This window comes from Chrysochloris asiatica, unplaced genomic scaffold (genome assembly GCF_000296735.1).
Source record: "Chrysochloris asiatica unplaced genomic scaffold, ChrAsi1.0 scaffold00154, whole genome shotgun sequence".
In the NCBI taxonomy this organism is placed as follows: domain Eukaryota; kingdom Metazoa; phylum Chordata; class Mammalia; order Afrosoricida; family Chrysochloridae; genus Chrysochloris; species Chrysochloris asiatica.
The window spans coordinates 7,890,304-7,903,195 of NW_006408672.1; the positions used below are offsets into that span (position 1 = coordinate 7,890,304).

Sequence of the window (12,892 nt, forward strand, 5' to 3'; positions counted from 1 at the left end):
GGTAGACTGTTTTTCTTTCCTTGTGTCAACGCTCAATGTGGTTGTTTTGTGATGAGCACTGCTTTATAACTGGCAGACCTTTGAAGACTTCACTGATAAAATGCAGCAAGATGGCCTAGGGTAGGGGCTATATTTGTGTTTGTTTTGTAATAGTGTGGTAAGAGGATGCCTTGTAACTGCTCTTTGATCATGATAGTGGTAATCAATCCATTCATGTAAAACATACCTGTTAGTTTGGGGCACCCGAGGCTCATAGAGGTTTAGTATGATTCCCTCCTTCCCTCCCTTCCTCTTTCAGCTTTGAAGAATCTAATTTCTAGCACAGCATGACTGCTTATAACTTAGGTTCTGTGACTGTCTCCTGTAGAGGAGGACAGGTGATATTTCTTCGTATATTTGTTGGTAGGTCAAGGAGGAATGGGACCTTGGGATTTGGGTTCAAACACAGATCCTACATAAGTACTTTATGTATAAGATTCTCTGATCCTAAAGCAAGAAGAGAGCCATTTAATTTTACTTGGCCAGTACTTAAGATTAAAGACATGGCAGTAGTGGTAAAACTAATTTAAAAGCTGAAGACCACTTAAACTAATTATGTAAGTTAAGCTTTTCATATGCATCAAAGAAATAAAAGTTTTCTTAACTAAAGCTTTCCATTTTGGAAAGTTGAATAAGGTGTGATTAAGGCCTTTTATCTTAGATATTATATGGCATAATTCTGCATTAAGAACAAAAATGTACTTTGGGACATTAAGTCAAGATCTGTTTTTATGGTCCATCCCTACTATTATTTTGCAGTGGATCTCTTTGAAGGTCCTGGAACCTTTGAGCCTCAGTTACCTCACTTATAAATTGGTGATAATACCTACCTCACAGGGTTGTTGTGAGGATTCAATGAGATAATGTATTTGGAAAGCACTTTGTAAATTGTAAAGTGCTGCACAAATGTTAGTTGTTGTTGTTGCTGTTGTATCTGAGATGTCTTAAATTCCTTTTTTTTTCTTCAGAAATAGTTTAATAAACCGTCAGGGCTATTCTGTTAAAAGTATATTAGTTGGTAAAACTTTGAATAAACCGTTTATTACAATATACGTAAGTACTCTATAAAATCTTTTTTGGGGTTGACTTTCAAGATTTTATGTGTATCTAAAATTCATTTTAAAGACTGCAGGCACACAGTTTGGAAGGGCTCTGCCTTTGCTGCTCTTCATAGAGGAAGACCACCTGAAATGCCCGTGAATTATGGTTCCCCACCAAATCTTGGTAAGTGAGGTTGGGCTTTCAGATGCCTGAAATCATTCTTTTAGTTTCTTGAGTGATGTTATGAATGCTACCAATCCCAAACCAAACCTGCCATTAAGTTGATTTCAATTCATAGCAACCCTGAATAGGGGTTCTAAGGTTTAAATCTTTACAGAAGCAGAAAGCTTTGTTTTTCTCCCAATGAGTGGTTGGAGGTTTGAGTTGTTAACTGTGGTTAGCAGTCCAGTGCTTACCCTATGGTGACACCAGGGCTCCTTTATGAATGCCAACAGTAAAGTTTAAAAGGAAATACTGGTACTATTGCTTCAATAGTAACAAGTCAAATTTCAGATTTTATGTTTTCCTAAAGTAAACCCTAAAAAAAAATATTAATAAAAAATCATATTATCTTTGCAAGAAGTTTGTATTACTGATTATGTTGTTACATGCCTTCTATTTGTTTTCCACTCATAATGACCTTACGCATAACAGAACGACATACTGCCTGGTCCTGTGACATCCTCACAACTGTTAAGTTTGAGACCATTTTTGCTATCACTGTGTTAATCCATCTCATTGAGGCTTTCTTTTTTGCTGATCCTCTGCTTTACCAAGGATGATATCCTTCAGGAATCGATACCTTCCGATTATATATCCAGAATATGGGAGACAAAGTCTCACTGTCCTCCCTTCTAAGAAGCATTTGGCTGTACTTCTTCCAAGACAGATTTATGTGTCCTTCTGGCAGTCCATGGTACTGTCAGTATTCTTCAACACCGTAAATCAAATGCATTGATCTTCTCTGGTCTTCCTTATTCTTTGTCCAACTTTCACATGCATGTGAGGCGATTAAAAATAACAGGGGTTAATTCAGGTTCACCTTAGTCCTCAAAGTGACATCTTTGTTCTTCCAACACATTAAAGAGGTCTTCTGCAGCAGATTTGCCCCATGTTGTTTGATTTCTTGACTGCTGCTTTCATGAGTGTTGCTTATGAATCAAAGCAAAATGTAGTATTTGACAACTTCAATACTTTCTCCATTTATCATGACACTATTTATTGTGAGGATTTTTGTTTTCTTACATTAAGATGCAATCCATACTGAAAACTGTAGTCTTTGATCTTCTTCAGTAAGTATTTTAAGTCTTTATTGCTTTCAGCAAGCAAGGGTGTGTTATCTGCATATCGCAGGTTGTTAATGAATCTTCTTCCAATCTGGATGCCTTAGTTTTTAAGATAATCCAGCTTCTGAGATTATTTGCTCAGCATGCAAATTGAATAAGCATATGATGAAAAGAAACAACCCTGTTGCACATCTTTAATGACTGCCTATGTGCTTTTTGAACAACTGCTTCTTGGGTCTATGTAAAGGTTCCTCATGAGCCCAATGAAATGTTCTGGAATTCCCATTCCTCCTAATGCTGTCCAAAGATTATGATCCCCACAATGGAATGCCTTTTCATATTCAATAAAGTACAAGTACACGTCTTATGACATTCTCAGCTTTTATCCAAAAAGCACCTGATGTTAGCAGTGATATCCTCCTTTCCATGTCATCTGAATTCGGCTTGGATTTATGTCATTTCCCTGTCAATGTACTACTGTAGTCATTTAGTAGTGATATTGTTTGATGATTTCTGTTTCTTTGGAATGAACACAAATATGAATCTCTTCCAATTAATTGGCCAGTTAGCTGTCTTCCAGATCCAGCACTGGAGCCTTTTTTGCCAATGCCTTCAATGCTGCTTGAACTTCTTCCTTTAATATCATTGATTCTTGATCATATGGTACCTCTTGAAATAATTGAACATCAAACATTTCTTTTTGGTACAGTGACTCTCTGTATTCCTTTCATCTTCTTTCTGCATTATTTATTAGTTTTTCCTTTCAGCTTCTTTCTGTGTTATTTCTTATTTTGTCCATAGACCCTTCAGTATTGCAAATAGAGGTTTGAATTTTTTCTTCAGTTCTTTGAGCTTCATAAATGCTGAGCATGTTCTCTCTTTTGATTTCTATCTAGCTCCAGGTCTTTGCACACATTTCATTATAATACTTTGTCTTCTTGAGCTCCTTTGAAAATTCTTGTTCAGCTCTTTTACTTTCTCATTTCTTCTATTTGCTTTAGCTTCTCAATGCTAAAGAACAAGTTTCAGAGGCTTTTGAAATTCACTTTTCATTTATTCTTTATCCTTGTCCTTATTAATGACCTTTTGTTAATCTTCGTGAGTGATGTTCTTGATGTCATCCCACAGCTCTTCAGTCTTCAGGGTCTTATGTATCAAATCTGTTATTCAGGTGATCTCTAAATTCAGGTGGGATACATTCAAAGTCATATTTTGGTGCTCGTGGACTTGTTTTAATTTTCTTCAGCTTCTTTCCACAGATGTAGTCAATTTTATTTCTGTGTCCTCCATCTTGTGAGGTCCATTGTGTATTTGTCTTTTATGTTGTTTGAAAAAGGTATTATCAGTAAAGAAGTCATTGGTCTTGCAAAATCCTATCACGTGATCTCCAGCATTATTTCTATCACCAAGGCCCTATTTTCCAACTCTTGATCCAACCTTTGCATTCCAATAACCAGTAATTATCAATACATCTTGATTGCCTGTTTGATCAATTCCAGATTGAAGAAGTTGATAGAATTCTTCAATTTCATCAGCATTCACTTTAATGGTTAGTCTGTAAATTTGAACAGTAGTACTAACTGGTCTTCTTGTAGGCATATGGATACTAACAAAGACAACATTGTACTTCAAGATAGATCTTGAAATGTTCCTTTTGGTGATGAATGCCCTGCCATTTTCTTGTCAATGTGTCGTTCCTGACATAGTAAACAATATGACTGTTGTATTAAAAATTGCTGATACCAGTCCATTTAAGCTCAGTAATGCCAGATCTTAATGTGTTTCATTTCATTTTTAACAACTTCCAATTTTCCTGGATTTATACTTGGTACATTCTCTGTTCTGATTATTAATGAATGTTTGCAGCTGTTCCCTCTTAGTTTGAATTGTACCCCATCAACAAATGAAGGTCCCAAGACCTTTGCTCCATCCACGCCAACTGCACTTTGAGGAGCACTTCTTCCCCAGTTATATTTTGAGTGCTTTCCAAGCTGAGGGACTTGTCTTCTGACCGTGTTTTCCTATTCATGAGGTTTTCAGTGTAACCCATTCAGAAATGATCTGTCTCCTTTCTATTCTGTCTTAGTCTGAAACTCCTCTGAAACCTGTCCACCATGGGTGACACTGCTGGAATTTAAATACAAGTGGCATAGTTTTCAGTATCACCACAGCAAACAAGCCACACTAGGACAAACTGACAGATGAGTAGTGGATTACTAATTATATTAGTATAGTTAATTGGAAAGAAATTTCTGTCCTGAAGGTTCTTTATCACATAGGGTTAGTATTAGCAGAAAAATATATACTCTAAGGGCACTTAGCAACAACAAAGAAAAAATATATATATATATTTTGGTTTACTTTGTAAAATTTAGGCTCCCCTTTAACCATTTTATATTGTTTTTATTTCCTAGTGGAGATTCATCGAGGAAAACAACTCACAGGGTGTTTCACTTTTAGTACAGCATTTCCAGGAACTATGTATCAGCATTTAAAAATGCACAGAAGGATTCTTGGACACCTGTCTGCTGTTTACTGTGTAGCATTTGATAGAACAGGACATAGAATTTTTACAGTGAGTTAATAATTTTAAACTTAATTTGGGGCATTTTAGTGTTCATCAGAATCATTGAGAGAATTTTAGAAACTATGTAGTAAATTTTAAGTTTTCCCTTCTCAGGGATTTTGACTCCATGTGGTCTGATGTGGGGCCCAAAGTACCTTAGTGATTCAGATGCAGACAGACAGTTGGGAAGGTACTCTGTTTTGAAAGTTAATAATTTAGAGTAGTTGTTCTGAAGCATATTATCATCAAAGGTGCTTTAAAAATTTTAAGGAAAAATATATGCACACTTAGTGCATCACCTATCACACCCATTCTAGACCTAATGAATTAGATTAACTTGTCATGTGTATTAACAACAACAATAAAAGTCTTAGGTGACTTTCATTCATCCTGATTAATCACTTTTCCAGAGCATATGTTGTATATAAAAAAGTATTTCAGTGTTCCAAATAATTAAAAAATTGAGAATTTATTTAATATTTTAATATTCAAGGGGAAATTAGTATGAGAAGTTCAGATTTCTTTTTCAGTTGTGAGATTCATGTTTACAATGGATGGATGGTGGTTGGTACTATAAATTCATACTTGGTTGTTTATTTAAAATGAGAGTGCTAATTCCTGTTCTTTGGGGGAGAGGATTGTTTATCAGCCTGTGAAATACTGATCTGCCCCCTACAGGCATCAGATTAATTTGGTGTGAACTCAACTTAACCATTGTTAATTGAAATAGGTGAACCATAAGCTTTTACTTGGATTTAGTACTTGGCAGAAAATTTGGGGGACAATAGTAAAATGTCATCTGACCCCATCCCAATTATAACTTCACTGTGTCCTTAGGTAGAATTTCTTTGCTTTGAGAACAAGTGCTACTCTAATTCATGAGTGTCATATAGTTAGAAAGAGAGGAAAAACTACTGTTTTAGTGGCATTTAAAAGGATTTCTTTAAATTATTTAAAAGTTGTCCTATACTAGTGGATGTATGTTTATTTTGGGTCTTTTTTTCTTAGGGGTCAGATGATTGTTTGGTAAAGATTTGGTCAACACATAATGGCCGTCTATTATCCACATTAAGAGGTCATTCTGCAGAAATTTCAGATATGGCAGTAAACTATGAGAATACAATGATTGCTGCAGGGAGCTGTGATAAAATAATTAGAGTATGGTGCTTAAGAACTTGTGCCCCAGTTGCTGTGCTGCAAGGACACACAGGATCAATTACATCTTTACAGGTAAACTTCTAACTTTGCTCTGCACATTTGTGTTTGTTATCATCCCATTTTCTTTTAAAACCCTTTCTTTGGAGTTGAGAAATTGTAAGATACCTAGTTAATTATATGATATATTTTAAATTTACTAGTCAAGAGAAAATATAATCAGTCATACTTAGTAAATGAAAAGGTGATGTAACAGAAGTCTAATGCAGTTAGAGCTTTATATATAATGGATGACTAATTTTACTGAAGTTTATTTTAAAGTAGATGAATAATTAAAAATTGGTAGATTATTTTTTAAAATATTTTAAAATGTGTGGATTTTTCTCAAGTTGATAAAAATTTTCTGAAAATAGAATATTTTTGTTTTTTCAGCTTACTGGGTGAGAAATTTTGGACATACACAAAAGTGGACAGACTAGTGCAATGAACCCCTATCCATAAACCCATGGCCAATTCTTATACAGTCTCATCACTTTGTATCCCTAAAGCAAATCCTATTCAGTATTTCATATTTTATTTTTCCATGTTTATTTTAGTATATGTGGTGCTGTAGGAAAAGCACTGGACTACTAACTGCATTGTTGGTGGTTCTCACCCATTAGCTGCTCCTTGGAATCGCTAATCAGGGTTGTATGAGTTGGAACTGACTCCATGGCACTTAACAGTATTTCAGTATGTATCCCTACACGTTAAGGATTTGAAAAAGAAAACAACAACAAAAAAGCAACCATAACTCCATTATCACACTTGTTTTGTTGATATTCAAACTTCCAATTGTTTTATAAGTGGTATGATGTTACTTAGTTTGAATAAGGAGCCAAACAGAAAACACAGTTGGTTGTTATAAATTCAAAGAATTGTTATAAACTGGAATACATAAAAGGTACCCCGGCTCCTTCTGTTGAATTCCCTTTTAGTTTCTGGGAAACAGGAACTGGATGTTGCCAATTGCGTTCTTAGGGAATAACTTAACATGTCCCTCTATATTTCCTGGAAGTTTGTTGTTGGGTCTATAGTAGTAGTACTCTTTAAGTGTGAGTGAAAATCACCTGGAGGAAGAGTTTAAAATACAGTTTACCAGGCTACAGGTCCAAAGATTCTGTATGTTTAGGGTAGGATGTGATAATTTCCACTTACAGCAAGTTGTCTGGTGCTGTTGACAGTGCTGGTCTGATGAAGACCTTAGTTTCGTGATCATTGACCTAGATAGAGGCTTGATAACATTAGTATGTATTCTTTTATTAGATGGAACAAAATGTTCTGATGGTCTCTCAGTTGCTATTGTTAGGTGCCATTCATTTGATTCTGATTCATAGTGACCCACTATGACAGTGTAGAACTGCTCTATAGGGTTTTCTTGTCTGTAATCTTTATGGAATTAGATGGCCAGGTTTTGCCCACTTGAGAGGCCCTGGTGCGTATTGGTAAGAAGCCAAGTGATTAAATGTGTGTACCATCAGGGCTTCTGGTCTCTTGTAGAGTGCCTAGATACATTAGCTTATTAAAGATTGTCATTATATCTTGCTATCCTGTCAGTTTTTTGAAAATTACTTATTATTAATTTGAAGTAGATTAGTAGATGACTTTTAAAATGCCTCTGATTTGAGTTTGGTTAAAACTATGGGGGATGGTTTAATTTTTCATCTGTGAATTCCTATAGTCTGTATGGTAAGTTGTCTTTGAACAGATTTAGAGTACAGTTCTCTGATAAAAGTGGTTTTTCTCAACTTTCTGGTCATTGTTAATCCCACAGAATAGAGATTGAGTACCTAGTTTTGAATAAAGATAATTAGAATTTTAGAGATACTGTTTTATCTTGAAAGCTTAAGCAAGAGTTTTGGTTTTTTTTTCCATTTATTTTTAGATAAGGGGTATATCTTTCGTTGGAGGGCATTACAGTGTAAAAAACTTTTAAGTCCTAGGTGTGTACCAGAGTTGACATTTTATAATTTGATAGGCAATACAACATTCCTTTGTGGAGTTCTCGATAAGCACTGAACTGCTAACGACAAGGTTGGTGGTGCAAACTCATAAGCCATTCCTTTGAAACCCTGTGCCAGGTTCTTTAGGAGTCCGAACCAACTTGATGACACTTGAACATAACAGCAAATGAGACAACTTGATAATACTTTGGCAGGTCCTCTATCTTAAAACCATTATAAAATTCTTCAGTGTAAGTGTGGAATTTTAGTCTTCCCTGAAGTCCATTCTTTGGTGATGGAGGGCCTCATTGAGAAAGATACTTGACAAATCTTGAGTGGTAAAACTTGTACTATCAGAATTGAAACTGTGAAGTTAAAATTTGTGAATAGTAAATGAATATTCCTCAGGAATGAAAGATTAATGTGCAACTTACTTGGACTAGCTCTTTTTTTTTAAGAAAAGCTAGAAAAGGTAGACAAAGATGATGTTTGATTTTACTAAGATAAAATGAGGAACTAGGAAACCAAGATGCAGTAGAAAAGACTAGCATGGAGAAGGGAAGCTTGTGTTTGGAGACATTTTCTAGTTCCAGAGGATGTGGCTGCAAAATTTAGCAGCATTTTGGACACATTTGTGGGATTGGAGGAAGATAAAAAACTAATGTTAAGGCTTTGTTGATGAGAAGGGATTTTGGCAAAAACCGTTGTTTGGAGATTGGGAACTAGAAGAGTTGCACCTTAGGAGTGAGGGTGAATAAACTAGTCTTTGCAGAAACCAGCCTAAATTTAAAATGACCTTAATTCTCATAGGTAAGGTGATTTGGGATTGCTGATGTACTTGATTTACCTGCAGGTTAGAAGTCACTTTAGAGGGAGGAAGCATCTGAAGCCTTAAATTCTTTAAAACTTTCCATATATAATGGTGACACTGAATAAAAGTAACTTATCTTAACCAAAATAAGGAAAAACAAAAATTAGAAGATACAATAAATTTTTTAGCTGCCATCAAGGCAAGACTGAGGAAACCCCTTCCCAAGACTTAGACTCAAGACTTAGACTCATGAGCAGGCATGTGGTCTGGCTGGTTACCACATTGGTCACCTATAAGGGAAGAGGGGGGGAACAAGCAGCAATGAAATTGTGAGCTAAGCCCGGCCACATACAATAGACTCCTGTAAACCTGGGTGGAGACTTGAATGGCTAGCAGTAAGGCAAGACCCGGAGACTCCTGGGCACAGAGGACTAGAGGGGAGAGTGAAGAGTCCAGCTGATATGAAGTGAAGGGAGATGCACAAAAACACCCATACTTGCAGATAGTACCCACTTGACCTGGCTTTGATGACTGGATGATCAGAACTAGACTAGAAGAAGAAAGAAGAGGGTGAAGAAAAAAAAAAGAGTAAGCTGCCACAATTTGATGAACTTGATCTATACTTATGGATGTTAGTAGCTCAAAAAAGGGAACAAATCTTTACAACGAGGTTCATTTCCATCCCCTCAGTATTGGCTATCCAAAATGGAGGTGTCTATAAAGGCAAGAAGTGACTGACTTACAAGCTTTCAAGAGGGAGCCTAGTTCCAGATGGGGCGGGGGAAGGTAGACCACTGAATGATTTCCAATCCGTTGGGACCGGGTGGCAAAAGGAAATGGGGATAAGATTCCTGTGGTACAATAGTGAATAGTTGCCATCAGGACTGACTGTGAGGCTAGCAAATAATAGAGGTAGATGTTTTTTGACAAAAGGAAGGAGGAGAGTGATCGATTTTGCAGCCCAGGAGCGGAGGTCCCTTGGGCCACCATCAAGTGAGAAGAGCAGAGAGCGGGACCCTACCTAGAGAGGCAGTGACTCCAGGAATGGAGACAGAGAGGGTGATGTGGACAGATGGAGCGGCTGGGGACGCTAGACTCAGGGAGGGAGAAGGGCTATCTTCTCGCAGCCGGGGGCGGGAGGGCAGGCCTGTGTGGTGTACCCTTTGGGGTTATTTGATGATGCATGGAGGGGATTGTAATCATTGCAATGAAATATGATATGTGTAAAGCTGATGTTCTTCCATGTAAACCTCACAATAAAAACTTAAAAATAATTTTTAAAAAGTATTGCTATAAAATAATACAATATTAAACAAAGATCAAATTAAAAAAATGTTTCAGCTACAGAGTTGAAAATATCTACATTTATTGAAATCATGTAATTTAAAGGAAAACAAAGTTGGTAAGAAGGAAATCATATAATGCATTTATGAACAGGCTTTAAAGAGTTTGGAACAATTCCATTATTGTTTAATTCCATTTTTTCACAAACTTTTTGAAGCCCCCCCATAAACTGGATTTAAGATTTCAATTGAAGGTTTTAGCAGCAAGGTAGACACAACTGAAGAAATTGAAAAGAAAATTAGTGACTTGGAAGTGAAGTCAGAAGAAAGTTAAAGCACAGAGAGAAGAAGTTGAAATACATAGAAACGACTTAACAGATAAAATCTGATAAAATGGTATGTAATGTATGTGCAATTGGAATTCTTGAAGAGAAGATGAAGCAAAAGCTTTATTTGAAGTGATAATACCTAAAGTTATGTAAAATACACTAGAGACAAAACCATAGATTTAAAAAACATTATGAACCCTGAGCATAATAATTACACCAAAAACTTCAAAAATCACAATAAACCAATGACAAAGAGAAAATATTCAAGTAGACGGATAAACAAAGGAGCAGTGCTAACGCTGACAGCTTTTCAATTGTAATATCAGTAGACAAAGAAGTGACATTTTTAAAGTCCTAATAGAAAATGACAGTCAATACAAAATTCTGAACCTATTGACTATATCAATGAGCTCTGGTAGTGTAGTAGCTACGTGTTGGGCAGCTAACCACAAGGTTAGCAGTTCGAATCGACCAGATGCTCCATGGGAGAAAAAGATGAGGCTGCCTGCTCCCATAAAGATTTACTGCCTCAGAAACCCTATACAGGGTCACTATGAATTGGAACTGACTCCATGGCACATAACCACCTCCAAATATATTATTGAAAAATGGAAGTGCAATAAATGTATGTTTTGACAAATTGATGATAGCACAAAATAATTCAACAGAACAGCACTAAAGAGAATTCTTTTTAGGCAGAGTATGGAGTCCTGGCATGGCACTACAGGATAAACACTATACTGCCAGGTTGGTTTGAACTGCTAATTTAGTGGCTCAAACTCAACAACTGCTCCTTGGAAATCATATACAGGGCTGTTATATACAGGAACCAGCTTGATGGCACTTAACAACAACAGGTATAATATGAGGGAAGTGCATAATTGCTGTCAGATAAACATTGGACTGTGAACCACAAGGTTGGTGGTTTGAGTCCGCCAGTTGCTTTGTGGGAGAAAGTTGAAGCTTTCTGCTCCTGCAAAAGATTTAAAGCCTAGGAAACTTTATACAGAATTACTATGAGTTGGAACTGACTCGATGACACTACAGCAACTATAGCAGGTAGAGATGGAAGATAGTCCAGACGGACTAAAGAGGAATGAAAAAGTCAATGTGTGGGTAAAAGAAAATGAACAAAGACTTCATAAAACAAATATCCTACAGGTTTATATATATGGAATTAAAATACACAGTAATCACATGTTTATTGGAGGTGACAGTTGGGGTAGTTAAGATCTTTACATTGTTTGACAGTGGAATATACAAATTTACATTAGACTTTTAACAAGATAATGATGCATATTGTCTTTAGATGACTAAAAGAACAAAGAAAATATAACTACCAAACTAATTGGGAAAAAAACCCCTAAATCTGCTGTCCAGTTGATTCTGAACCACAGTGACCCTGGGCATTGGTGTTGTTATGTGGTGTGGAATCAGTTCTGACTCATAGTGACTCTATACAGGGTTTCTGAGGTTGTAAATCTTTACGGGAGCAGAAAGCCTCAACTTTCTCCCACGGAACAGCTGGTAGTTTTGAACTGCTGACCATGAGATACGCAGCCTGATTCGTAACCACTACGATACCAGAGCTGTAGTGTACAGAGTCAAACTGCTTTATAGAGTTTCTGAGCAATCCTTGTTTTTATCCCATGGAATGGCTATTTGGTTTGAACTGTTGACCTTGCAGTTAGCAGCTCAAATGCTTAACCTACTATGCAATCGGGGCTTGTTGTTGTTGTTAAGTGCCGTTGAGTCAGTTCTGACCCATAACGACCCTGTATAGGGTTTCCAAGGAGCAGCTGTTGTGCTTGAACCACCAACCTTGCAGTTCAAACGTCTTTGCAGTCTGGCGCATTAACCCACAGCGCCACACCAGGACTCCAATCAGGGCTTAGTATAGGGAAAGTATGGAATAATGAAAAATAAAAAGAAATGCAAGAAAGGAGAGGAAAACAACTTATGGGACAATATTAAAATATTAAATGTTATTACAACACCATGTGAACTTCGTTTTTTAATTTCATTTGAAATCTTTATCTCTTATTTGGACCATTAAATGCATTTATAAGTAATATACAGATAATTTACATTTATCAGTCTTAATAGAGAAACAAGTATTGATCAGGATATGGATATTCATTGTACTAGTCTTGAAACCTTATGTAGGTTTTGAAAATACTGCAAAACAAAAAGTTTGGGAAAAGTACACACCATCGTTGAAATGTTCAACATTATCCTAGCAAATACCACCATGCCAGAAAAATTACAAACATTGAAAAGGAAGATAAAAAATTTTCATTTTTACATAGCTTGATTGTCTATTTTTAAAAATCCTATCATCAGTGAAAAAATAAGGGCAAATTTAAGGGGATTTGATACATGGCAGAAATGCACTATCAA

General features: G+C 36.2%; 1 protein-coding gene across 1 annotated transcript in view; it reads left to right on the forward strand.

The window, feature by feature from the left end:
• Positions 1-12,892, forward strand: part of BRWD1 (bromodomain and WD repeat domain containing 1) — a 197,519-nt gene that overhangs the window by 30,281 nt on the left and 154,346 nt on the right. The window contains exons 5-7 of the mRNA XM_006870863.1: positions 1,165-1,263; positions 4,781-4,941; positions 5,941-6,162. Coding sequence (XP_006870925.1) covers positions 1,230-1,263; positions 4,781-4,941; positions 5,941-6,162 — 417 coding nt within the window. The 5' untranslated portion in view covers positions 1,165-1,229. The remainder of the gene's footprint in view (positions 1-1,164; positions 1,264-4,780; positions 4,942-5,940; positions 6,163-12,892) is intronic.